The sequence below is a fragment of the Nyctereutes procyonoides genome, unplaced genomic scaffold, assembly GCF_905146905.1.
Source record: "Nyctereutes procyonoides isolate TBG_1078 unplaced genomic scaffold, NYPRO_anot_genome, whole genome shotgun sequence".
Lineage (NCBI taxonomy): Eukaryota > Metazoa > Chordata > Mammalia > Carnivora > Canidae > Nyctereutes > Nyctereutes procyonoides.
Window position 1 is genome coordinate 66004196 of NW_026575146.1, and position 26290 is coordinate 66030485.

The 26290-nt window shown below is 51.6% G+C and overlaps 2 protein-coding genes across 10 annotated transcripts; both read right to left on the reverse strand.

The window, feature by feature from the left end:
• Positions 1-9701: 9701 nt before the first annotated feature.
• On the reverse strand, positions 9702-18034 carry ZNF446 (zinc finger protein 446). 6 transcript variants are annotated; one of them, XM_055311931.1, is made up of 8 exons: positions 15727-18034; positions 14040-14417; positions 13762-13963; positions 13338-13432; positions 12319-12477; positions 11726-11810; positions 11413-11499; positions 9702-11273 (listed from the first exon to the last, which is right to left on the reverse strand). In XM_055311931.1, the coding sequence occupies exons 2-8, from the start codon at positions 14379-14381 to the stop codon at positions 10747-10749; spliced, it is 1497 nt and encodes a 498-aa protein (XP_055167906.1). In that variant the 5' UTR covers positions 14382-14417; positions 15727-18034; the 3' UTR covers positions 9702-10746. The 6 variants fall into 6 exon arrangements, with proteins under 6 accessions (XP_055167906.1, XP_055167908.1, XP_055167905.1 ...); XM_055311933.1 differs by having other exon boundaries at positions 11413-11496; positions 15399-18034; XM_055311930.1 differs by having other exon boundaries at positions 15399-18034.
• A 79-nt stretch (positions 18035-18113) lies between these two features.
• On the reverse strand, positions 18114-24016 carry LOC129500980 (zinc finger protein 324A-like). Of its 4 annotated transcripts, none has more exons than XM_055311916.1 (4): positions 23610-24015; positions 21972-22098; positions 21515-21631; positions 18114-20991 (listed from the first exon to the last, which is right to left on the reverse strand). In XM_055311916.1, exons 1-4 carry the CDS (start codon positions 23640-23642, stop codon positions 19538-19540), a joined length of 1731 nt encoding a protein of 576 aa, XP_055167891.1. In that variant the 5' UTR covers positions 23643-24015; the 3' UTR covers positions 18114-19537. The 4 variants fall into 4 exon arrangements, with proteins under 4 accessions (XP_055167891.1, XP_055167894.1, XP_055167895.1 ...); XM_055311919.1 differs by lacking the exon at positions 23610-24015 and adding an exon at positions 21776-21894 and having other exon boundaries at positions 21972-22042; XM_055311920.1 differs by lacking the exon at positions 21972-22098 and having other exon boundaries at positions 23610-24016.
• Positions 24017-26290: the final 2274 nt, after the last annotated feature.

Sequence of the window (26290 nt, forward strand, 5' to 3'; positions counted from 1 at the left end):
CCTTGAAAGATGTCTGTGGAGATTAAACCAGAAAAGTGCTGCAAAGGACTCCACAAGGGATACCTATTGTCTCAGAAATTGGCATCTTGGCTCTACCTGTCATTAAGAGCTTATTTCTTCATCTAGAGAGTAAGCATGTCCATCCCACCTCAGAGTCTCATTGAATGGGATCATCATCAACAACAAAAATAAAATTGTGCCTGAGAACCCTCATGGGCTCCCTTGGGGCCAGACCAAGGCTGGCACTTGTCACTTGACAGTCTATCTCCTCATCACATCTCACAAGGAGGGTTGTAGTCTTGTTCTCACTTCATGGTGAAAGAAATCCTGTCCGAGAGAGGTGTTTAGCCATGAATTATTTAGCCAACACCATCATTGCAAGTATCAAGTAAGTGGGCAAGATCTCACTGTGGATCTGCAGATTTACAGTTTCACCAGAAGCTTATACAAATCCCTGCTTCCTCAAGCCCAACCAGCTTGGGGCATTCACACTTTTTGCTATTACATTTACAAGAACTAAAACATAATATTCTACTTTTTGTATTCCCCTCCTAGGTAGAAATTAAATGAAATATTTATTTGGTACATAACACACATTATTTTTCTTCTTTTTAAATACACATTATTTTTCTTTTCTTTTTTCTTTTTAAATAAACTTTACACCCAACATGGGGCTCAAACTCATGACTCTGAGATCAAGAGTGGCATGGTCCACTGATTGAACCAGCCAGGCGCCCCAAATCACAATTTTTTTCTCTTCCCCCCTGATTACACACATACTTTATTCTTATTTCATTCAGTTGATCTTTCTGGGTTTTTTTGTTGTTGGTTTTCCACACCAGCCTAATTAGCATAGCTTAGTAATAAATTCTAATATCTGATAAGGAGTTTTCTCCTTACTTTACTTTGCAACATGCTTAGCTTGTTGTCAGTCTGTTTGAGCTGTTATAGCAGAATGCCACTGAGTCAATGGCTTATAAACAACAAAAATTTATTTCTAGCATTTCTGGAAGCTATGAAACCCAAGATCAGTGCACTGGCAGATTTTATGTCTGGTGAGAGCCTGCTTCCTGGTTCATAGATGGCCATCTTTTCACTAGGTTCTTATGTGGTACTAGGGGTAAAGGAACTTTCTCGGGTCTCTTTTATAAAAGCATTAATTTCATTCATGAGAGCTCTGCCTTCATAACCTAATAACCTCCCAAAGGCCTATCACCAAATACCACCACATTGGGGATTAGCTTTCAACATGAATTTGGTGGGGATACAAACATTCAGACATGTCATGTGTCAGAACTCTTCCCCAGTTCTACCTTCCCTCCCTGACAAAAAGACCGCACTGCTTAGGAAGAGAAGTGAAAGGTGGTAGAGGGCACCATAATTTAGTCATGATCTTATAGGGTGACTGCTGTTGCAGGAATCCCTGTAGTGGGTGGTGGCTATTCTTGTAGGTAGACCATGAATCCCATGAATAACAGCTCTTGGCCTTGGGAATAAATCATGCCAGGCACATAAGCATGTGAGTGTTCCAAATACAATCAGATGCTATAGTGATGTCTTAGATGATGAAGTTTCTTTTTTTTAAGATTTTATTTATTTACTCATGAGAGACACAGCAAGGGAGAGAGGCAGAGACACAGGCAGAGGGAAAAGCAGGCTCCATGCAGGGAGCCCGATGCAGGACCAGATCCTGGTACTCCAGGATCACACCTTGGGTTGAAGGCAGACACCAAACCGCCGAGCTACCCAGGGATCCCTGGATGATGAAGTTTCTTAAAAACCACCAAGTCCACAGTTTCTTCTTGTCCCATCTTTCCTTGACTGCTCATGTTAAGTGCCCCGCCCCCATCCCTTGCCTGTTTGGGCCTATGCTTTCAGGTTTAATGGTTCAGGATGAGTTTTTCTCCTTCAGTAAATGAGTCATGATTATAAACAGTGTTGGTAATAAGAGGCAGCATCTCATGGTCATCTCCCTTCTCCCTCTTTGGCTCTTTTTTCTAGACTGTGCTTGTCCCTGGTTAAGGTGCTCTGAGGAGGCATGGACATGGTTGCTGGTGCCCTGTAGTGGGAACCCTGCTAAGTTGGGGTCTCTTGTGTTTCCTGACGTGCCACCCATCCAAGGAAGGCCAAGCAGAGCCTCATAGGTTGGAGCCATGGTCCAGGCCTCTGCTGTGGGAAGTTGGATGACAGAAGGACCATAGGGAGGAACTTCTGGGAAGAGTGCGGTAGAGGGGAAATCTTTTGGGAAGGCTGCAGTGGAGATATCTTCTGGGAACAGGGAGGTGGGGTGGGGGGACACTTCTAGAAAGGGTGGGCTAGGCAGAACCTTTTGGGATGGGAATGCGGTCGGGGGATGACCTGGGAAGAATGGGGAGCTGATCATGGCTTAAGAGGGCAGATTTAAAGGGATAGCAGATATGGTAGGAAAGATCTCCAGGGTGTGTTTCATGCTGTGGAATGGGATAGGCAGTCCTGGTCCAGACAGCCCAGTGCAAGGTCAGGACAGGATGGTGGGGCTTTCACAGAGTGGGAAGCAGGATGGACTACACACACATGGCCAGATACTTGTTCAGATAGTGTTGGTATTGGGATACCTGGGTGGCTTGGTGGTTGAGTATCACACCCTCTGGCTCAGGGTGTGATCCTGGTCCCGGATCGAGTCTCACATAGGGCTCCCAGTGGGGAGCCTGCTTCTCCCTCTGTCTGTGTCTCTGCCTCTCTCTGTGTGTCTCTCATGAATAAATAAATAATTTTTAAAAAGATAGTGTTGGTATCGCTGAGACCACAGAAAACACAAGTCTGCTGTGAAAGTGAACTGACTTCTTGAGCACCCATGGTCATTAGGAGAGGGGTCTACCTGTAGGCATCTACCATTGGAGGAGGAGGCTGTGGCCTATGCAGATCCCAGTAAAACCCTAAATTCCCCAAAAGAAGGCGCCCACTTGAGGGAATTGGAGTTGGTGATGGGTATGGGTGGGTGGGACTTCCCAGATGTAGTTCCAGGTAGTAAACAGGATTATGTGGATGAATATCTGTTAATTTAGAAGTTATCTGTTTTAAGGTAACCTGAAACAATGTTTGTTTATTGTATGATGTGAAGTTTGCTTTAAAATTAATGTACAGGAGCGCCTGGGTGGTGCAGTAGGTTGGGCATCCCAGTCTTGGTTTTGGGTCAGGTCATAATCTCAGGATCATGAGATCAAGCCCCACATAGGGCTGTGTGCTCAGCCAGAGTCTACCTCAGACTCTCTCTCCCTCGCCTTCTTCTTCCCCTCCCCCACTCCCATGTGTGTCCTCTCTCGCTCTCTCAGAAAACTTAAAAAAAAAAAAAGCTGACGCCCCAAGAAGTGGTTGGGTGCACTGGTCTAGGACACAGTTGGTGTTCAGCCCACTGCCCTCACACAGGATACCTGGCCTTTCTTGGGCTCTGTCTCTTTGTTTGCCAAGGGGATAGTTGTACTCCTGGTATGGGAGAAGGGAGAGAGAGGAGTGTGGTGCTCAGAGCAGGCCTAGCATGTAGATAGTATTGGAGTGTCATCTGCCCTGGTGTAGCAACTGTCAGCCCTTCATTCCTTGTTATGGCTGAATGCTATTCCACTGTATATTTGTTGCACAATTTGTTTATCCATTCATCTGTTAATGGACATTTGAATTGTTTCCATCTTTTGGCTATTTTGAATATGAACACCGTCTTTTTTTTTTAAAGATTTATTTATTTATTAGAGGGAGGGGAGGGATAGAGGGAAAGAGAGTAGCAGATTTCCCACTGAGCAGGGAGCCCAATGTGGGGCTTGATCCCATGACCCCGAGATTAGGACCTGAACTGAAATCAAGAGTCAGACACCCAACTGTGTGAGACACCCAGGTACCCCTTGAGTGTGAACATTCCTGTACATGTACTGTTTTGAGTACCTGTTTTTAATTCTTTGGTGTATATACCTGGAGTTCTGACTAAAGCTTTAACAAGATCTGTTTAGCTGTTGTGGGACAAGACGAACCTGGAGGGGGGATGTGGTTGAGGGGAAGCTAGTTTAGTTGAGGGGCTAGTGCTATGATATGGAGAACAAGGATGGCAGCAGTGGAAGAATGAGAGGTGGCCAGATTGTGGACCCCAGACAAAGATTATGGGGGCCCTTTTGGTTTCAGCTGTGAGCAACTAGAGGGATGGAGTTACCACTGAGTGATATGGGAAGTGGCTAGAGCGGTAGGTAGCACTGAGCCAATGAAGTCTAGGCTTTCTGGAGACTTCTAGGTGGGGACTCGAGGGGCAGTTGGCCATGGGAATCAGGAGCTGACGTGTAAGGGCTGGCCAAAGTGGAGCGGAGGGAAGGGCATGTCCCCAAGGCAGGGAGAGCCAAATAGATGCAAGAGATAAAGAGCAGTCTTGTGTGTGGGGATGGAGCTTCCTGGGAACATGTGTCTTCTCTTCTAGAAACTCTGGGTTTGGGCCTGGGTCCCTCTTAACCCTGGGTGCTATGGAATCCTGTCTGCCCCATCCCCTGAATTTGTTCAAAGCAAGGATGGAGAGGAGATGACCTAGGCCTGGCTGGACAGGTGTGTCCCAGTCCCGGATATATCACCTTTGAGGACATGGTCGTGGCTTTCACTGGGAAGGAATGGGGGCAGTTGGAGCTTGCCCAGAGGACCCTATATCAGGAAGTGAAGTTGGAAAGGCTTTAGAACCTTGCACTGCTAGGCAAGGTTAAGCCCTATCCCTCCCTTCCATTTGTGTCTGAGAGTCAACAGTATTGTATGTAGGAATCACTTGGTCATTGCTGTGTGCATAGCATTTCACTGCATGGATATCTAGTGTAATTATCCACACTGCTGTTGGTGAGTGTATCAGGGAATGTTCAGTCATTTGAACAGAGTAAATTTGATATAAAAAGTTATTAACTATAGGGGTGCCTGGGTGGCCCAGTCAGTTGAACGTCCGATTCTTTTTTTTTTTTTAATTTATGACAGTCACAGAGAGAGAGAGAGAGAGAGAGAGAGAGAGAGAGAGAGGCAGAGACACAGGCAGAGGGAGAAGCAGGCTCCATGCACCAGGAGCCCGACGTGGGATTCGATCCCGGGCCTCCAGGATCGCGCCCTGGGCCAAAGGCAGGCACTAAACCGCCGCGCCACCCAGGGATCCCTGAACGTCTGATTCTTGATTTCAGCTCAAGTCATGATCTCAGGGTTGTGAGATGGAGCTCCACATCTGACTCTGTGTTCAGTGGATAAAGATTTATAAATAAATCTTTAAAAAAAGTTTTTACCTATAACAGTTATAATTCTAATAACTATACCTCTTAAAATCCTAGGGCTGAGAGCGTGCCCAAAGAATAAGAGCCAGTGCCCTCTACTGACAAAGCCAACAAAGTGTTGACTGCAAAGGAGAAATGGCTACAGGGTCCAGCCCACTACTGCAGAACAGGTAATATATGGAACAGAGAGGCAATAAATTGATAGCTGCAGTGGGCTAGGGCTGTTTACTGATTTTTTTTTTTTGCTTTTATAGATAGTTGCTCTAAATGTTTCTGGACTTGTCTTATTTTTAATTTTTTATTTATTTATGATAGTCACAGAGAGAGAGAGAGAGAGAGAGAGAGGCAGAGACACAGGCAGAGGGAGAAGTAGGCTCCATGCACCGGGAGCCTAATGTGGGATTCGATCCCGGGTCTCCAGGATCGCGCCCTGGGCCAAAGGCAGGTGCCAAACCTCTGCGCCACCCAGGGATCCCTGGACTTGTCTTTTGGTTCTCATAAGCATTCTTTTTTTAAAAAAAGATTTTATGAACTATTGGGACTTCATCAAGATAAGAAGCTTTTGCACAGCAAAGGATACAGTCAACAAAACTCAAAGACAACCTACAGAATGGGAGAAGATATTTGCAAATAACATATCAGATAAAGGGCTAGTTTCCAAAATCTATAAAGAACTTATTAAACTCAACAGCAAAGAAAGAAACAATCCAATCATGAAATGGGCAAAAGACATGAAGAGAAATCTCACAGAGGAAGACATAGACATGGCCAACATACACATGAGAAAATGCTCTGCATCACTTGCCATTAGGGAAATACAAATCAAAACCACAATGAGGGATCCCTGGGTGGCGCAGTGATTTGGCGCCTGCCTTTGGCCCAGGGCGCGATCCTGGAGACCCGGGATCGAATCCCACATCGGGCTCCCGGTGCATGGAGCCTGCTTCTCCCTCTGCCTGTGTCTCTGCCTCTCTCTCTCTCACTGTGTGCCTATCATAAATAAATAAAAATTTAAAAAATATATATATATAAAAAAAAAACCACAATGAGATACCACCTCACACCAGTGAGAATGGGGAAAATTAACAAGGCAGGAAACAACAAATGTTGGAGAGGATGCGGAGAAAAGGGAACCCTCTTACACTGTTGGTGGGAATGTGAACTGGTGCAGCCACTCTGGAAAACTGTGTGGAGGTTCCTCAAAGAATTAAAAATAGACCTGCCCTACGACCCAGCAATTGCACTGTTAGGGATTTACCCCAAAGATTCAGATGCAATGAAACGCCGGGACACCTGCACCCCAATGTTTCTTTTTTTTTTAATTTTTTTTTATTATTATTTATTTGTGATAGTCATACAGAGAGAGAGAGAGAGAGAGAGAGAGAGAGAGAGAGGCAGAGACACAGGCAGAGGGAGAAGCAGGCTCCATGCACCGGGAGCCCGACGTGGGACTCGATCCCGGGTCTCCAGGATCGCGCCCTGGGCCAAAGGAAGGCGCCAAACCGCTGCGCCACCCAGGGATCCCCACCCCAATGTTTCTAGCAGCCATGTCCACAATAGCCAAACTGTGGAAGGAGCCTCGGTGTCCATCGAACGATGAATGGATAAAGAAGATGTGGTTTATGTATACAATGGAATATTACTCAGCCATTAGAAACGACAAATACCCACCATTTGCTTCAACGTGGATGGAACTGGAGGGTATTATGCTGAGTGAAGTAAGTCAATCGGAGAAGGACAAACATTATATGTCCTCATTCATTTGGGGAATATGAATAATAGTGAAAGGGAATATAAGGGAAGGGAGAAGAAATGTGTGGGAAATATCAGAAAGGGAGACAGAACATAAAGACTTCTAACTCTGGGAAATGAACTAGGGGTGGTGGAGGGGGAGGAGGGCGGGGGTTGGGGGTGAATGGGTGACGGGCACTGAGGGGGACACTTGACGGGATGAGCACTGGGTGTTATTCTGTATGTTGGTAAAATGAACACCAAAAAAATTAATTTATTAAAAAAATAATAAAATAAAATAAAATAAAAAAAAGATTTTATCCTCTGCCTTTCTGTATCTCTCTCGAATAAATAAGCAAATCTTTAAAGAAAAGGGGTGGGGGGAATGCCTGGGTGGCTGTGAGGTTGAGTGTCTGCCTTTGAATCTGGGCGTGATCCTGGGATTTGGAAGTCCCAGAGTCAGGTTCCCTGCAGGGAACCTGCTTCTCCCTCTGACTATGTCTCTGCCTCTCTATGTGTCTCTCATGAATAAATAAATCTTTTTTTAAAAAAAGATTGGGGGATCCCTGGGTGGCGCAGCGGTTTGGCGCCTGCCTTTGGCCCAGGGCGCGATTCTGGAGACCCCGGATCGAGTCCCACGTCGGGCTCCCGGTGCATGGAGCCTGCTTCTCCCTCTGCCTATGTCTCTGCCTCTTTCTCTCTCTCTCTCTGTGTGTGTGTGTGACTATCATAAAATAAATAAAAATTAAAAAAAATTTAGTTCTTTAAAAAAAAAAAAAAGATTGGGATCCCTGAGTGGCTCAGCGGTTTAGCACCTGCCTTCGGCCCAGGGCGTGATCCTGGAGACCCGGGATCGAGTCCCACATCAGGCTCCCTGCATGGAGCCTGCTTCTTCCTCTGCCTATGTCTCTGCCTCTCTCTCTCCTCTGTGTCTTTCATGAATAAATAAATAAAATATTTTTTAAAAAAAGATTTTATTTGAGAGAGAGTGAGTGAGCAAGTGGAAGGAGGAACAGAGGGAAAGAGACCAGCTGACTCCATGCTGAGCACAGGGCTCAACATGGGGCTCGGTCTCATGACCCTGATGAGATCATGACCTGAACCAAAATAAGTATTCATTTCTGTTGGGTGCATACCAAGGAGTGGAATTGCTGAGTCACAGTTTACATAGATCTAGCTATAGTAGATACTGCCAAGGTTGTCAAAAGTTATTATTCGTTTCATTTATTTTTAATAATTTGTTGAAAAACACTATCACCATTTTATTCCACACTCCATTCATCACTGGATGCAGACCAGTTTTACATTTTTAGCCATGAACAGTACTAAACCCATTAACAATACATGGTTGTATTGGTTTTCTATGCTGTTTAACAAATTGCCACAAACTTAGTGGCTTAAAACATCTATTTATTAGCTCACTGTTCTGTAGGTCATAAGTCTGGGAGACACTGGCTAGGTTCTCTGCTCAGACTATCACAAAGCTGAAATCAAGATGGGCTGCACTAGGCTCTTATCTGGAAGACATTGGAATGATCTGCTTCCAAGCCCATTCAAGTTGTTGGCAGATTGCAATTATGGTTGTAGGACCAAGGTCTCTGTTTCTTTGCTAGTTGCTAGCCAGGGGTTGTTCTTACCTTCTGGAGGCCAGGGCATGGCTCCCTCTATCTTCAAAGCCAGCAATGGTACATCAAATCCTTCTCATGCTTCAACTCTTTTGGACTTCCTTTTCTGTCACCAGCCAGAGAAAACTCCATGCTTTAAAAGGGTTCATGTGATTGGGCCACACCCACTGGGATCATCTCCCTATTTTTTTAAAATTTTATTTAGTTATTCGAGAGAGAGAGAGAGAGAGAGAGAGAGAGAGAGAGGTAGAGACACAGGCAGAGGGAGAAGTAGGCTCCATGCAGGGAACCCGACGCATGACTTGATCCCAGGTCTCCGGGATCAGGCCCTGGGCTAAAGGTGGTGCTAAACCACTGAGCCACCTGGGCTGCCCTCATCTTCCTATTTTAAGGTCAACTATGCCATATAACATAACCCCATCACAAGAGTGATAGCTGATCATATTCACAGGTCCCAATTCTGAACTTCCTAATACTTGTTATCAACAGGTTTAGGTTTTTTAAGTAATCTCTACCCCTAACATGACCCTGAGATCAAAAGTCACATGCTCTTCTGACTGAGCCAGCCAAGTGCCTTACTGTCGAGTTTTTATTTGCTATTTTGAAGACTGAGCAATCCATGCATACCAAGCATAATGCCAGGAATAGGGTATGTGAACATGGTAGGCCAGGCCCCGCCTTCATGGCACTGGTATTTCCCTGATTACTTTTGAGCATGTATGTTTTTTCTGGTTTGTTGGTAAAGTTTTTTCTGATGTGAATTACTGATTCATAGCCTTTATCCACCTTTCTATTAGGTTTTTAGTCATTTTCTTACTGGAGTTAAAAAATATTTTCTGTTGAATTGCTTGGTGTTCTAGGGGGAGGGGAGGACTTGGAATTGGCTCAAGGAATCCTGTGTTGTTTTAAGGCAAAAACAAAACTAAACTCCCATGCTCTCTAAATGCAACAATTACACTTTGGGAAATAACCAAAGTTGCATCCAAAGCATCCGCTTGGGAGTGTGCATCACAGGTACTGGGTACCACTGGGAAGAACAATCTGGGGTTGGTAGAAAAGACAGTATAGGACAGAAAATGGAATTTTTAACCAGGCATTAAAATATGTTTTTAATAACAGGGAAATGAGGGAGTGAGAAGAGCACGATATATACAGTAGCTCCATAAGATTTATAAAACACTTCTGCATGTGAACACCTGGAATAGGTACTGCCATAGACAGAACTAGGGGTCATTTACCTTATCTTTACTCTCTTGTACATTTCAGATTTGTCTAAATGAACACAAGCTACTTTTAAATCACATGGCCAAAGAGACATCTGTTTATAGACCCTTTTCTCAGACGCCACCCTCCTTGTCCATCCAAACTTGCAAAGGAAGTCCCTGTAGTGTCCACTCAAGCTAGGATTCAAGAGCTTAAAGGACAAGGAAACCAGGGAGTGACATGTGTGGTCAAGAAACAAAGTGGGCCAGTAGAACAGGACTGCTGGCCCTTTCTGTGGGTATGGCTGCTCTGTGGCTCCAGCTGCCAGGCAGGAGGAGTGGCACTGCTGATACTCTGACCAGTAGAAAGCAGAGATCAGGATTCTTAGGCAGAAACTTCCCATTATAAAAGTGGAATTTCTTAAAAATCCAAATGTGGAGAGTCATTAGTTTTCCATCTGCCTGCAAACAGAAGCAAGGCATGCTCTCCTGAGCTTTTTGTACCTTCCACACCAAGATGCAGGCCCAACAGCTTCAGGAGTGAAAAGGAGCAGTTTCTGAGCATCCACCTGGGGCCAACAAAATCCCAGGGGTAGGGACAGTCCTTAGGTCCTGTCTGCCTATATATCATAAGGTCATAGTTGGGGATCTCAAAATTTGGAAATCACCAGACTTAGGCAGTGGATTCCAACCCAAGCCTCACCAGGCGGTTGGGGGAGGGACAGCTTCTTTTATTTATACCCAGGTGGCTGTTTTGGGAGACTGAAATACGGGCAGGGGAGCCTCGTGGGAGCTCTGATTCACGAATGTCCTCTGCTGCCTACAAGTGTCCAGACAGAGGCTCAGCAGCCCTGGGAAGGCTGGAACCAGAGTACCAGGAACTGTGTCAAGCCCTGGAGGCTCCAAGGCCCCCAAGATGAGGCTGCCTTCTCAAGACACTCATGGGGCTTCGGGCTGGTGGCTCTTCCTGTGGATGACCAGCTGGGACTTCCAATCAAAGCCACGGCCACAGTCTCCACAGAAGTGGCGCCGCTGGCCTGCATGGCTCTTGCGGTGGATGACCAGCTGCGACTTCCAGCTGAAGCTGCACCCACACTCCTCACATGCATAACTCCGGGGGCATGGGAGCACGCGTCGGGGGTGACGTGGTGTGCCTGGCTCCCGGGAACCCTGTGGCAGCTTCTGAGCACCACCCACAGCCAGCGCTGGTGCCTGTGTACCCTGCCCATCTGCATGTGTCCGATGGTGGATGACAAACACCGATTTCCAGTCGAAGCCTCGGCCGCACAGCTCACAGGTATAAGGCTTCCTCCGAGGGGCGCCAGGCTCCAGCCCTGCTCCCAGCACTGCCCTGGCAGACATAGAGGCCACAGACGGGCCCTCCCAAGTAACAGACCCCAAGCCCCGGGGTGGCTGGTCCTCTGGGCAGCGGGATGGACCCTCACAGTGGCTCTCATTCTCATCTCCTGAGGGAAGGAGAGGTGGTAGTCCCAGGTAGCTCAGTGCCCTTAACATTGGCCCACCCTCTCCCATGAGGCGTGTGGGGCAGACAAGCTCCCTTCCACCAGAAAACAGGTGGTTCAGGTCGCATGGAAAAACACTCACCCAGGTGGAGGCTTCTTAGACTCCTTGTACGCAATGCCCCTGGCTCCAACTCAGCCTGTGCCTCTGGCTGGGGGGCTGGTATTCCTGCTGGGGTGAGGGACAGTCAGGTAGCAGTCCTGACATGGGGGCAGGTGAAGGGCTCTTACATGTTAGGGCCAGGGGCGGGGGCCCTGGTGGGTGACGGGGTGCCCCTAGGTAAGAAGCATGAATACAGGTAAGCACTGGGAGACCTGCATGGGAAAGGGCTGGGAAGCGAGCCCTACAACCAGGGCAGTATGCAGACAGTAAAAGAGGGGTCATGGCTGGTCCTCACCCAGGGAGACCACCGTGCCGTATTTCTCCAGCATTGCATCCCAGTACAATTCCTTCTGTGACGGGTCCAGTAGCCCCCACTCCTCCTGTGGGGATGCAGCCCATCACTCTTGGTGCCTGTCCACTCCCCCATCCTCTGCCCTGCCCTGCAGTGCCTACCTGCCCGTGTCCCTGGTTACAATCTTACTAATTACCTGAGGGAACAGGCAGGTCATTACCTAAGGCTCTTCTGCTTGCTAAGGATGAAGCTGAGAAGGGTGTGTGAAGGCTGGGAAATAGGGCAGAGAGGAGCTGTCCTTCATCTCACTGTTAGGACCTGTCCCCCTCAGAAGCCCGCCCCACTCCATATTCTAGCCAGGCAGCTGAGAACCCCTGGATAGGTTCTGTGTGGAAGTGACTGTCCCTACACCCTTGCCTTGAACAGTGCTGCATCAAGAACAAAAGGCCTGGGGACCCAAGGGAACCCAGCCACCTCTCCCCAAGCCTCTGGTTACAAAAGTAACAGAGATCCTCCTTGGGGGAGCTGCTGAGGGCTATCAGCATTCCTCGATGTGGTGACCTGGCTGCAGAGAGGTTGAAGGCAGAAGGGCTTACATTAGGAGGTACAGCCATCTCAGGGCTCAGATGATGTGTGTTAATGGGGTGGTGGGCTGGCTCCTGCCTGTTGCCGAGGGTGGGCTTTACCAGGAGATGCACTCCCTGTCCCTGGTGTCTGCTCTCTTTGTCTCCCAAAATTCCATCACGTGCGCTTTGCTGGGATGGGAAAAATAATCCTGACAAACAAGCCACTGCAGGTCCACAGACAGGGAGGTGACAGCCACATGAAGCCACAGGTGGAATGCTGCTGGCTGGAGGCTTTGGAGGGTGTGGCCTGGCTACCCAGCTGTTTCCCACTGTGCCATCAGACTGTGGAGGGAGCCTGGAGGGACTTTTTAGCCTCCAAACACATCTCAACCAGATCTTCCACTGGGAACATTACCCAGTGGAGTAGCTTAGGAGCTAAGTTGCTGGGAGAGGACAGGATCACTGCTCTCCACATTCAGGAACCAAGTACTCCAGGTAACAGGGCCTCAGCCAAGCCTTGATGCCCCCAGCTGGTCGCAGCCCAGAGGATGGATGGCCTCTGAGGAAAGACCCAGGAAAGAGGTAGCTGCAGGTTATTTCCTAGCTATCTCCATTCTGATCTCAGGTGTGCTGGGGATACCAGACTGCTATGAGTTGTAGCTCAGGCTTTCTGGTCAGAGTTCTTCATCTTGACCTCTCCCCACTTGCACATGAGGGTTCAAATCCTCATGCACCAGCTTAAGACTGCTGAGAGCTTAAAAATCTCCGATTTCTCTGTAATTGAGAAAGCCAATTCTTACCAGTTCCAGTCACTCTAAACCAGATTCCTTGGCCCGAAGCCTCAATTTTTTCCCCAATTTTAGGGAGACCACCAGCCTGTCCCTGTCTCCCAGGACCTGCAGGAGGAGCTCTGATACCAACTCCATTTTTGGGCAGCGAAGAGCACAAAGCTGTGGCCAAAAAGCCTGAAAAACTAACGAGAGCAGAGTGGCCACCAAGGACATACTTCTTCTACTGGCTACCTGTACCTCCCACCTAGGGCTGCTTACCTGAATCCTGGGTGGGTGGAAGGATGTGGAAGTTGGTTCCCTGTGTCCAGGGTGTCCCTCTCGGGACTGGGCTGGATTTTGGGGGCTGGAAGGTGCTAGAAAATGAGGCAGATGAGAATCAGAGGCTGCTCATGTGAGCCACAGTACATGAGGTGGTGTTGGTGCTGCAGCCTTGGCCTTCCTCTGCCAACAGGCAGGAGGCTACTGTGTGTGCCAGTCACATAGCAGGCAGGCAGCCCTCCTGCCTCCTGAGAACCCAGTTCTACAGTCTGCAGTCTTTTCTGAATCCCCATCCCATTGGGGGACATTCACATTCCCTCTAGGAGGCCCCCCAGCACAATTTCTCCTGGGATCCCCACCCTTATTATGGATGTCCACACAACCCCCAAGAGCCCCCCAGACCTTGTGTGGCTCCCATTCTCACCCATCTCCTGCCCATCAGCATCTGGCTCCTCCTTCACACTGCAGCTAAGCTGGGCAGACCGCTCCATCTGAGTGTCCTGTGATCCCTCCCCAGAGGTGGCACTGAGGAGCTCCACTGTCCCTAAGGGGTGGGATCTCCCCAAGGACTCCTCTGTCTTCTGTGCTGTTGGGAGCACCACTTGCTTCAGGACATGGGCTGTGATCTGAGGGGGAGAAATAAGTCACAGGGGCTCTAAATTTGCTTTGTCCCTCCAAGAAACCAATACTAGCCACACTCACCCAGCCCAGCAGCTGCCCAGGGTCATGCTGCAGGCCCTCAACCAGGGCTACAGCCTCCTCAGGGCTGCCTGGCCGCTGGCCCCGCACCCAGGCCTGAATCTCAGGAGGCAGTGTGCCCAGAAACTGCTCCAGCACCAGCAGCTCCAGCATCTGCTCCTTGGAGCATGCCTCCGGTCGCAGCCACTGGTGGCACAGCTCTCGAAGCCGGGCCAGGGCCTCACGGGGACCTGCCACCTCCTGGTAGCAGAATCCCCGGAAGCGCAGGCGTGCTGCCTCAGGCTCCTCCAGGATGGCCACAGGATCCACAGAGGGCAGGCGTGGGCGGCCCAGTGGGGATGGCATTGTACTGGGTGTCTTCCTCTAGCCAACAAGAGGGACCTGCAGGAAAGGAGTGGTTAGGCTGCAGGCCAAGAGGCCATGGCCAGGGTTGGGCAGATAGGCCCAGCCCAGGGTGCTGAGGCTGGTTGTGGGAGGGCCTTGGCACAGGGATACACGAGGCTGGGAATGCTTTGTGGAGGGTCACAGGAGCTGGCTGCTGACAGGAGCTAAAGGCAGAAGAAAACCTTGTGGATGAATGCTTTGGAGGCAAGTTGTACAATGGAGCTTCCATAAAACTGCAGGAAATGATGAAGAGGTAGGCAAAGGGAGTCAACAGAGGATTCCAGGATCTGACTCAGGAGCCAGGGAAAGTGACCACAGAGAAGAGAGGGGAGTGGTCAGTTAGGCAGGACGTTGAAGGAGAGGCAACCAGGGACCGGATGAGACCATCACTTCCAGTGAGCGGAGGCAGTGAAGGTGAGAAGAGGCACAGGCGGCCGTGCAGGCTATGGTGGAGTGTGTGTCCCCATCAACTCCAAGAAGTCCAGATATGTTGACTGAAGTGAGCAACCTGAGGGCCAGCTCTAAGTATAAGGCACGTCTGCGCCATGGGTCGAGGCAGGGGCAGCGCGGACTCCGGGACACCGTGCTCGCTGACCGCAGCGAACTGTGAATGGCTCGCCTTCCGCACCAAGCAGGTGAAAAGCAAAACAAAGCTACAAGTTGCGCGCAGTCGTGAGCGGACACTGTGCCCCTGCCGTCCAGACGGACTGGAGTGAAGCAAGCCCACTTGGGGGACCTATTAGACCAGCCAGACCAGGCCTGACCACCTCCCACCTCCCCACCCGGCCCTGGAGTCGGTCTCCCAACAAACAGGCGAAGGAAGAGGTCAGGCCAGAGGAAGGGGAACGCGGCTCTGGGTGAGAGGTGGAGCGCACAGCGCACGGCGGGAGGTACTTTGGAGTACTAGGAGCACCGGGCGGCCGGGTCCCCCCAGGGGGTGGAAAAAGCTGCGCCCCGCCCAGCCAGGCCGGCGCTCACCTCAACCTCACCGCGGGTGCTAGAAGACCACTTCCGGTAAGGGGTCCTGCCCCGCCCGCCCCTCCGCGCGGTGCCGCGGCGACTCCACCCTGGCCAAGGACGCGCCTGCTCAGCAGGACCCGCCCCCTCCCTTAGGACTACGTTTCCCGTGAGACTCAGCAAGCAAGGACGGATGCGGCCTCCGCCGGCAGATGCTCATCTCCAAAGGTCTCGCACGACCGAGAAGAGCTCTCTTCCTCTTAGAGGAATCTGAAGAGTCGCAGTTTGGGGGCTCCCTCCCCTCATTGGCGACCACTCTTCCTTTATATGGAAGGAACCCTAGACTCACCAACGGCCGTGATGGACGGTATGTTAGGATCCTGCGCATGTGCAGTCGACCCGGAGCCTATTGGCAAGTGCGGTGAATGGGGAGGAGCGTGACCTTACGGCCATTCAGAGCTAGCACCCCACCTAGGCCCCTCCCCAGCGCTCGTCTTAGAGGCTTCGTTCTAGTTGTGGAGCAGTCTTCTTGCTAACCGGTAGAGGACGCCCACCCGCCTCCCTGTTTCCAAGGCAACGGACAGAGCGTCGCCCAGTCCTCCAGGGAGGCCGGAAGTGACTACCAGTGTAGTGTAGTTCGGCGGAGACTCCTTCCAGGTGGTCCTAGGAGGAAGCGGGGTCCAGCCCGCAAGGCCAGCCTGATCTGTGGACAAACCCGAGAGTGATTCCAGTGAGGATGGAGCTGGAGTCCTTCATTCGACCTCTGGACATCGAGAACAAGGACCAGGGTGGGCACTCATTTACACATGAGGAAAATGTCCCATGATCAATACCCTCAGAGTCTCGGACATCACTTCAGATGTCAGTACTGCAAAGTAAGGGATGAAAGTTTTTGTCCAGCTTATGGGACGCCACTAACCTTTTACATTGGGTACCAGACCTAGTAAGAGTGACCTTCAGTTTACCTCAGTATGCAAGAATCACTGTGGCAAAGGGGTGCTTTGCTTCCAGAAACCAAGTAGCTGAACCATCCCAAACTGCATATGCCTGTTTTGATTTCTTGTAATCCCTAGCAGCCAGCACTTCATGAAGAGCAGTGGTTTTACCTGCTGATTGGAAACGCTTGAGTATCTGCATGGCTGGGGCCTGTCTCCTCATAAATGCCGTCAGTCAGAGCTGTTTTATGGAGGACTTAGATTATTTCTCTGAAACTGTACGGATTCCCCACAAATGAGTCTTCCATCATCCACTATATGGAGAAAGCTGTTGCTCTAACAGCTTTAATAGCTCTACCTCAGTCATCTTTTAGATCTCTCCTCCCAGGAGCTGCTGGTTTGCAAGCCTTCTGGATTTATGCAGTATAAGCCTGGTGGGACCTCTGTCTACTTACACAGTGCCAAGTCAGTATCTGACTTTCTCTAAATCATATCCCACATCTGCATCTACTTCTAATTCCAGAATGCCATTGCTGTTGCTGTTTCACCATCCTCATACTTGTGGGTTCATATTTTTAAACACTCTCATCTCTGTCGCTTCCGTGGCTTTTGGAACCAAATGAAATGCTATGTCCAGTCCACCATCTTGACCCAGAGGGCTCAAGGGCACTTATACACTCAGCCTGTTCAGGATTAAAGAAATGGACTAGCCTGACAAGACAAGGCTTAACATGACCACAGAAGTTTAGATGGTAATGTGATGCCCAAGACACCAGGGAAGGCAGGTAATCATTGTTACTGTTCCCATAAGACTAGGGTGTGGCCACTGACAAGTCTTAGGTATTGGGAGGGGTGGACTTGAGAATAGAGGAAGTGAGGGATTGGAGGAGCCAAGCACACAAGCGTGAAGTTCAATGAAGTGGGGAGGAGACTGATGGGGAGATGGCTTAGGACATCAAGCCCAACTCAAGGGGTCATAAGAGCTCCAGGAGCTTCCATCCAAGATGCAGGAAAGGTTGCATGACTTGCTGAGTACCCACTTGGTGTTTTGAAGATGCCTTTGCTCCTGAATCCCATCGGCTTCCAAGACATATCAGTCAGATGTTTGCATTTCACAGCTTTGTAGCCTGAGGCTGTTAACTACTCAAGGCACATTCAAGGAGGCCCTTCTGAGGGAAGGTAAGATGTGGCTGAGGCCAGGGTGTACCAGACCACAGGAGAAAAGGATGACTTGGGGGGGGGGGCAGGGTAGTGGCTCAGAAGTCTGTAAGGAACTAAGAAGCCTGGCACATAAGACCTGCATCTAAAGGTCTGGGAGCAGGTCCAGCAAGTCTCTTGTCTTTGTAGGAGCTATGAGGTTCCAGAAATCAGCCTGGCGCTGCTGGGAAGATGGGAGTGAGAGAGCAATAGGTCTGTGGTCACTGTATATAGCACACGGCGGCCAAATCTTACAACTGGTGGGATAGAGGACTCACCAGGCTGGACTCCATATTTCTAGCCAATTGGTGACCCCACCACTAAATCCCCTGGCCTGGACCATAAACAACTCCTATCCAGACAGAGGCCCTGTTTGGGGCCCTAGGCACACCACCCAGCCCAGACCTCCTTGGATACTCCTACACCTATGACTACCAAGGGGATAACAGGTATCCCAAATCCTCAGTGAGCCTCAGACTACACATCTACCCTTTGGTCTTTCAAAGAGACATGGCACAAAATAAGGTCCCTGTATATTGGGGAAACACACTGAAGGCATGTATGCATTGTGCTACGATGAAACAGGCATCAGACTGTTACTGTGCACGTTTGAAAATTTTTATCTGAAAACCTCTCTGGATTGTGTTCTTAAACCCTTCTGAACCATAATCTGGAGGCTGGGAGAGGAAGCCAAGGCCGAGCACTTCCACACTGCTGTGCAAGGATTTACACAATATACGTCCATTCCAACTTCTACTTTTGGGTCTTTTCTTTTTTGTTCCCAAGAGTCCACTAACATCCCTGGGAGTAAAGCCTCAGGTCACGATGGACGCTGGTCCGCTGAGAGCCACAGAGAGAAACCTGGGCCCCACCCCACCCATCTGATTCAGTGTACCAGCCATGTGGAGGTGTCCCACCATGGGAGGGTGCACACACATGGCCTTAGGGAACGGCAAATCCCTTTTCCACTTGAGGCAAGAGAACAGGTGGACACCTGTCGACCAGACTCTGCAGAAACAAGTAGTCCCATCTGGTCTCTTCCAAACCTGTTATGATCACCTCTTCTCAGGGAAGTGGGGATATAAAGGCTCCTGTAAGGGAGCCTTTGGTAACAAGAGGATGTGGCCAATCCTGAGGCTTGGATGAGAAACTGAATGGAAGAGCATGGCTGAAGAGCCATCATTCTTGATGTTGGTCTCCCTCTCCCCAACCCAGGGCCCTCTACCTCTACTTGCTCCACCGTCTGTGGGAGTTCTAGGTGCAGGTAGCCAGGCCTGGAATCACCCAGCTCTCACACTGGCAGACTAGAGCATGGGTGCCAGAGCACGGGGGCAGAGTGCTGAGCTCGGGATGCTGAGCCTATGGCCAGGAGCCATGTCCTGGCTCTGCTGTGTGCAACTCACATCCCCTCTCTCTGCCGCAGTTTCCTCATCTGAGAAATGGGGTACCAACCACAGCAGCCACCTCACAGGGGTGGCAATGGGCACATGTTGGCCCTTATCAAGATCCTGCCTATCAGGGTCCTGCAGATACCCTCGGTAGGCCTGAATCTCTCTCTCCCTCCCTCCCTCCTTCCCTCCCATTCTTTTCCGGAGGTGGAAGCTGAGACTTAGAGCCCAAGGCCAACACCAGACAGCACATGACCTCCTACCCCCTGGGTCTGCTCACAGGAGGCCTTGGATGAAGTGAGGTCTTGAAGGAACATCCTGAGGGTCAGCCTGGCAGTCACTGGTGTACAGACGTGGGAATCTTCTAGGACCGCCTCCCCAGCACTCCAGGCCTCCTCCTCCTCACCTGAGTACCCACGTCATAATAGGCATGAAACAGCACTCTGCCAGGTCTTTGCCCTACCAAAGTCCCAGCATCCACACAGCCCCCTGATATTTCTGCAGCCTGACCGTTGGGATGACCTGTGGCTGAAATGGCAAACATCATCACCATGTGCAGATGGAACCACGGTACACGGCCATGTCTTCTCCAAAATGTGGATGTGTGGGAGACACAGGTGTTTAGCAACCAGCTGTGAACTCAGGCTTCAGCAGGCTTTGAAACTGTGGCTGGACCTGAAGTGGGAGTGGGCCCAGCTTCCCTCCCCAGTGAACCCTCTGATGATGCTCCCAAAGAAGGCCTGGCCTGGGGGCACAGGCCAGTCCCACGCCGCGGTTTCCGCACAGGTTTCTCTCCTGTGTGGATCCTCTGGTGGTGGAAGAGGGCTGGGCGCTCTCGGAAGGCACGGCCGCAATGTGTGCATACAAAGGGCTTCTCACCCGTGTGGATGCGTCGGTGGCTGAGCAACACTGCGCCCTTGGCAAAAGCCTTCCCGCAGTCCCCACAGCGGAAGGGCCGCTCACCCGTGTGCAGAAGCTGATGCTGCGTGAGGTTAGAGCTGTGACTGAAGGCACGGCCACATTCTGCACAGGCAAAGGGCTTTTCGCCTGTGTGCACACGCTGGTGCTTGAAGAGTGAGGAACCCTGGCTGAAGGCAGCACCGCAAAGAGCACAGGTATAAGGCTTCTCACCCGTGTGAGTGCGCTCATGCTGGATCAGGTGTGAGTTGCGGCAGAAGCGGCGGCCACACTGGGCACACGCGTAGGGCCGCCCACCTGCGTGGATTTTGCGGTGCTGGCTGAGGTTGGACCCATGGCTGAAGGCCTTGCCACACTCGCTGCAGCGGAAAGACTTCTCAGCTGTGTGTATGCGCTGGTGTCTCACCAGGGAGGAGCTATGCCTGAAGGCCTTACCACAGGCTGGGCATGCATAGGGTGTCTCACCACTGTGGATGCGCTGGTGCTGCGTCAGGTGTGATGTCTGGCTAAAGGCCTTGCCACACTGAGCACATTCATATGGCCGCTCCCCAGTGTGGGTGCGCAGGTGCTTGAGCAGGTCGGAGCTCTTCACGAACACTTTGTTGCATGCCCTGCATTCAAAGGGCTTCTCCCCTGAAAGGAGGCCAGTGCCTGTGTGGAGGGCCTTTCCCAGCTGATGCCAGGTCGGGGGCTCCTGGCCAGCAGGGAGTCCATGAGGCTTGCGGCTAGCTGTACCCTTACCACCTTGCCCAGAGGTGAGACCAGCCTCAAATTCTGGAATTTTGGGGAAGGCTCTCCCACGGGCCTCCCGCCCATATGGCTTCTGACCCCCACATGCCCTCAGCTGCTTGCCTGGCACGGGGCGGTTCATAAGGGCCTTCTCCCTGGGTGAGCTGTCCTCAGCCATCCTCAGTGGAGAGGTCAGCCTGAGGCTGACACTGGCCTCCCCACTGCCAGGACCCAGCAGGAGCCGTTCCCAATAGATTACAGACACCCCTGTGGGTTTTTTCTCCTGAGAAGGGGAGATGCCCTGCCAGTCCTCCAGGCTTTTCCCACGATCACACATGCCAGTGAAGGGAAGGACCCTTGTAGGCGCTGGACGGGAGCCATCATGGAGGGCCCCTGGCAGCGCTGCTTCTCCAGGAACCACCCTGTCGTATGCCAGATGACGGGAACCTGAAGGCACAGAAATGGTGGATCCTGGGTCATCCTGGCCAGAGGGGATGGTTGGGGCATGCCTAGGGGTCAGGCAAAGGAATGCTAAGGACTGGGTGTGCAAGCTGGGGAGAAACGCAGTGGCCAGATACCAGTGTATGTACTTCACTTCTGTCCCAGGGGACTCCTCAAGCCTGCTTTTGTTCCTTACACAGATAGCTACCTGATGCTATAGGCCCTACTCTCAAACCCTGTCCCTGCCTGTGCCGCCACCGCGCCCCCCCCCCCCACTGCCTCTCCCATAGTGTGGCCACAGACTGTCCTCGTAAAGGCTGTGGCCCACTGCCTGGCATGGGGTACCCTGGGATCTCCCCCTTGATGGGCAAGCCAAGGCCAGAGCCTCCAGGAGTGGCTGATGGTTTAAGGAGGACGGGAGAGAGTCAGGCAGGAGGTGGGAGATGAGAGCCTCCAGGAAGGCAGGGAAAGGGGACAGAAGCGTGGCGGCAGATGGGCCCAAGCTCACTGCCTCTGAGTCCCCACTCACCAGGGCTGGCCTTCCTCTGAGCATTCCTGGCTGGCATCACAACTGTCCCACTGAGAACCCAGGGCTCCTCGCCACGCTCAAGCTGCATGACTACCCGGGGTCGTGACGCAGAGAGCCCTGTAAGAAAAGACAAGCAAGTGAGGGGCTAGACCCAGCTCAGGACAACCTACCGCCCAACAGATGGGAGAAGTCAGGGCTTTATGGGGTATAGATGGTGTCATCTGTGCAACCAAGAAAACCACGCCACATGGCAAGACTCACAGGAAGAGTTCAATGGTCCCTGTGAGGAGAACCGTGTTGGCAGCACCAGATGAAAGGGGCCGAGCCTGGACACAGAGGCGCCACAGCGGCACAGGGACACTCAGCCAGCTGGTATGAGGCTGCTCATAGGCCAACAGGAGATAAGGGGTTAGTGCTGGCAACAACAGAGCTTCCCATGGAAAACCCAGGGCCTTACCCAGTGAAGCCACAAGTGCGAAGTTCTCTAGCATCACGTGGCAGTACAAGGCCCTCTGGGCTGCATCCAGGAGCTCCCATTCCTCCTGGGAGAAGTACACGGCCACATCCTCAAAGGCCATCAGGCTCTACAACAGTGGGCAGGGGAGGATGGACACGATCTAAGCTATGGCTGATGACGACCCAGGACCCACCTCCCTGTCCCAAGGGCTATCTTTCCCAATATCCCTCAGAGGCTTACCTTGCTCCCCCTCACCCTCCTCTCCCCAGGCTCTGCAACTCTGCAGATGCAACTTCCCTCCTCTTTCCTAAACCCTACCTGTCTAGGGCATAGATGCCTTCTCGGCCTTCTGACTGGCCACTTACACAAGGCAGGCAGAGCTAGCTCTCGACCTTCAGATGGCTACCACCCCAAAGGCAGGCCCAGGTGCACACTCATGCTCCAGCCTTTGCACAGACTGACCTCCCCAGACATACCCTTAACTGTTCCTGGAATTAGCAATTGTACAAGTCCCAGCTATGGACCCTGCAGGACATGCCCATGCTCGTAGGGATGCCCCCTTCTGCTGAACTTGCCTGACATCCCAAGACTGCTCCTTCAGCATGAATGACTGGCCCGGCTGATCCCCTCCAGTCACTACAGGAGGGGCCCCAAGGATCTGGTGGGCACACAGGAAGCCGGTTCCACCCTCCCTCCAAACTATGGTCCCTCCCCCATTTCCTTGGCCAAAACCCTGCCTTCAGCCACTAGCCAAGCTCCACCCCTCTATCCCCCACCAAGAGCCCCAGGGGCTACCAGCCTTTCTTCATCTCCCTGGAGTGCTACCCATCCCTGGCCGCATCCACGAGATTCCTTCCTAAGTTTGATTCCCAGGCCTTGCCTTGGCTCAGAATGTCAGGCCCCTATCCTTAGACATCTGCAATTCCCGATCCACACCATACCTCCACCCTGGGACATCACAGACTCCCTGATCTTACTCCGCAGCCTGCTTTCCCTTCAAATTCCCGTTCCTGTCTACAGCACCTACTTTCCTCTGGGTGCTCAGGCCAAAAAACTTGGGACTGTGTTCTACTAGGGCCACCGGCTCACACGCAACACCTGAGACCTCAGACCCACGGGAATCCAACCCCTTTCCCGTCTCCGCTGGCCCAGTGTGCCTGCAGCAGGTGCCGTCTTCGGCTACCCGGACTGTGGCAGTGCCTGCTCCGTGCACACGGCCACTCCCGCTCTGCGCATTTCTCCGCCAAGGAAACGGTGGGATACTTTAAAAATCCTAACTTAAAGCAAGTCCAGGCTCTGTTCGATTCCTCCCCGGGCCCCGACGCAACTCCTCAGCCTGCTATTTCTCTTCCTTGCTCACGTCTGGAAGCTCAGTTCCCGAAGCACCTAGGCTCAGTCTCCCCTCCCAGCTTTTGCCCGTGTGGGACCCTCTGCTGGGAACTTCCGTCTACACCTCACTCCTTTGGCTGCCAGAAGTGGGGATCTCACACGTGCAACGCTCCACTGGCCTGAGCCCCCGGGCCTAGGACGGACCGGGAGGGGAGACAAAACGTCAAAGTAAAGTCCTTCCCTGAGTCGAGGCTCGGGTGCCTCGAGGAGGGAGCAGGCGGTTGGTGGTCTTACGCTTCCTCTACCCACCTGTGCGGGCTCTGTCAGCGCCGCGGTCGCCATCAGAACCCTTGCTTGAGGACGCGCAGAAAGCGACCCACAACGCGACGTCCCGGCTCCAGGCCTCAGTCTTCCCGTCGTTCGAGGGCACAGACGCCCAGGACGCCGCCGCCCCTGCCGCCCGGGGGTCGGAGAACACGTGACTCTGGGCACCGCCCCACAGCCTTGCGGGGCGTCCCAGGCTACACCCGGAGAAACCCAGGCTCGGGGGACGCGACCGTCGCCCACGATCACGGCGTGCGCGTTGCGGCCCTCCGCTCGCGCCTTCCTCGCAGCCCTCGCCTTGGGTCTCCAAGCCTCTGGAAAACCGACCCGGGTCGGTCGCGCCTCAGTCCCGGACACCGGTGTGGCCCCACGCCCGGCAGCAAAGTGACAGCCCCCGGACGCCGGAAGTCCAGCCTCCGCAAGCCGTCATTGGCCCCATGAGCCCTGCGGACGCACGCGCGGCGCCTTCTGGGAAGCGTAGTTTCCGCCGGCTCGGCGGCCAGTCGGGCGGTACCCTTGCCCACGCCTCTGGCGACCGTCAGGCATCTCCGCGCAGCGCTCTGGGAGATGGGTTCCCGCAGGCACGACCCTGCTTCCGTGGGCCCACGCGCGTGAGGTGGGGAGTCGCCCGGCTGGGGGGCCTGCGCTCGGGGTCCTGGGATCCCGGCGTGCACCCAAGCGGCCGCCGACACTAAATGCTGGACGCGCAGAAGCGGAAACTGCTGAGGTCCCGGGAGGCGACCCCAGCCTGGGGCTTTAAGGACAAAGCCTAGTGTCGTTGCGGGCTGGGTGTGTGCGTGTGCGAGGGTTGGCGCTTTGGCACCGAGCCTGGCAGTGCCCACCCCAGCGCTGCCTCTGGAGGCCTGGGCTCGGGTTTGGCCTCTCTGTGTCCTGTGAAGGGTTAATATCACTTTTGCAGCCTCTACCCCAAGGGCTGCAAGCCCCCAGCCTAAATTTTTCTTGAGTTTGACTTGTTCTCTGAGACGTCCCTAACCCATCTGTTTACCTTACTAAACTGGACCGCGCAGAATGTATTTTCCCGGACTTGCTTGTCTTTGGGTCGTCTGGGTGTTGTTGGCACATCACGATATTGATTCCTCGGTGTCTTTTCCTCGGGACCAACCTGAGTGTCTGTCACACCTAAAAACAAAAGGAAAGGCCGTCTCTGCACACGGGTGACTGCTGGCAGAGAAGAAGAGGTTTTCCCTCTGTTGCTCCACTGGGACGATTTGGTTTTTTTCAGGGTCGGTAATCTGCATGGATAAGGTGGTACAGTCATGTTACCCACCGCATATTACCCACTGCTTTAAGGAAATATGGAATTAATGTGTGTCAAGGTCGTTCATTATTCCTGCCTCCTTCTATATGCATCTATCTCCGCTATAGATGCTCGCTTTGAAAGAGTTTAAGAAAATCTAACATATTAATCTCGTGACTTATTCAGAAGCTTAGAGGCATTAACATTTCAAGCGCTGTTTGAATGTTTGGAGACATTTAATTTCTTTAAAACTTCGTATTTTAAAATTATCCCTATAACGTGTAATTAGTTAGACTAGAAGGATCTTGATTGCCTACTATTTAGAGAAATGCTAAGTGTTTGGTAAACTCACAATTTAGTGAATTGGAAATGAAATAAAAATGGCAACAAGTCGTCCTCTGTACACAGAGTAGCTCCATATCCCTGATTCAGATCTCACCCTGAACAAGATTGCACTGCCAGGTGGCTGGCGGTGGGAGGTTGTGGGGGGTATGGGGAGGGGGTTGTCTGGGGCCGGTGGTGGGACCCTAGCTAACCTGGTTGGACTTCTGTGAACCCCTGTGTCCTCATCTGTGAAACAGATAGTAATAAGCATTTGCATTGTGCTGAATTGTGCTGAGCATCCATTCTTTCCTTGGCTGGGTTGAGCCTGCTGATGAGCCAGTTGAAGGCACTCTTCATTACTACTAGTGTTTTCTATCTCTAGCCTTAACTTTTGATCTTACCTTAGAGTTTCCATCTCTCTGCTTACATTATCCACCTATTCCTGCATTTTGTCTACTTTTTTTCCACTAGGACCCTTAACATCTTAATCATAGTTATTTTACATCCTGTGTGATACTCCCAACCTCTGTGTCCTATCTGGTTGTCATTCTGATGATTGCTTTGTGTGTGCTCAGCCTGTTTTTTCTTGCCTTTTGATATGCCTTGTCATTTGTTGTTGAAAGCGAGAAATATGTTTGGTAACAGGAGCAAAAGTAAACAGGAGGTTTGGTAATATGGATTGAAGTAGGACTGTACTTAATGTTTGTTGTAACTATGGGTGCTAGAGGCTTCAAATTCCTCTAGTGGTCTAGTTTTTGTCTGTTCTGTAGACTTTGTGCTCTGGTAAGTGTTCTTCTCCAGAGAGAGTCCGTGTCTTGCATCTCTTTTAGTTGTAATCCTCTGTTACACTGGAATTCCACTGATGTGTAAAGGGTGAGAGGGGAGAGGATCATACTAAATCTTCCAATGAAATCCCAATCTTTAGTAGCACTGTGTCTGAGGAGCATATCTCCACCACCGTAGTTTCTTTCTTTCATTTTTTCTTCCTTGACCCCAACTGCCTTCCCTGGCTACAGCATTCTCAAAGTATTTGCTAGAAACCCTCGCCCCTGCGATCTCTCTCACTTAGGTGAGAGAAGAAGGC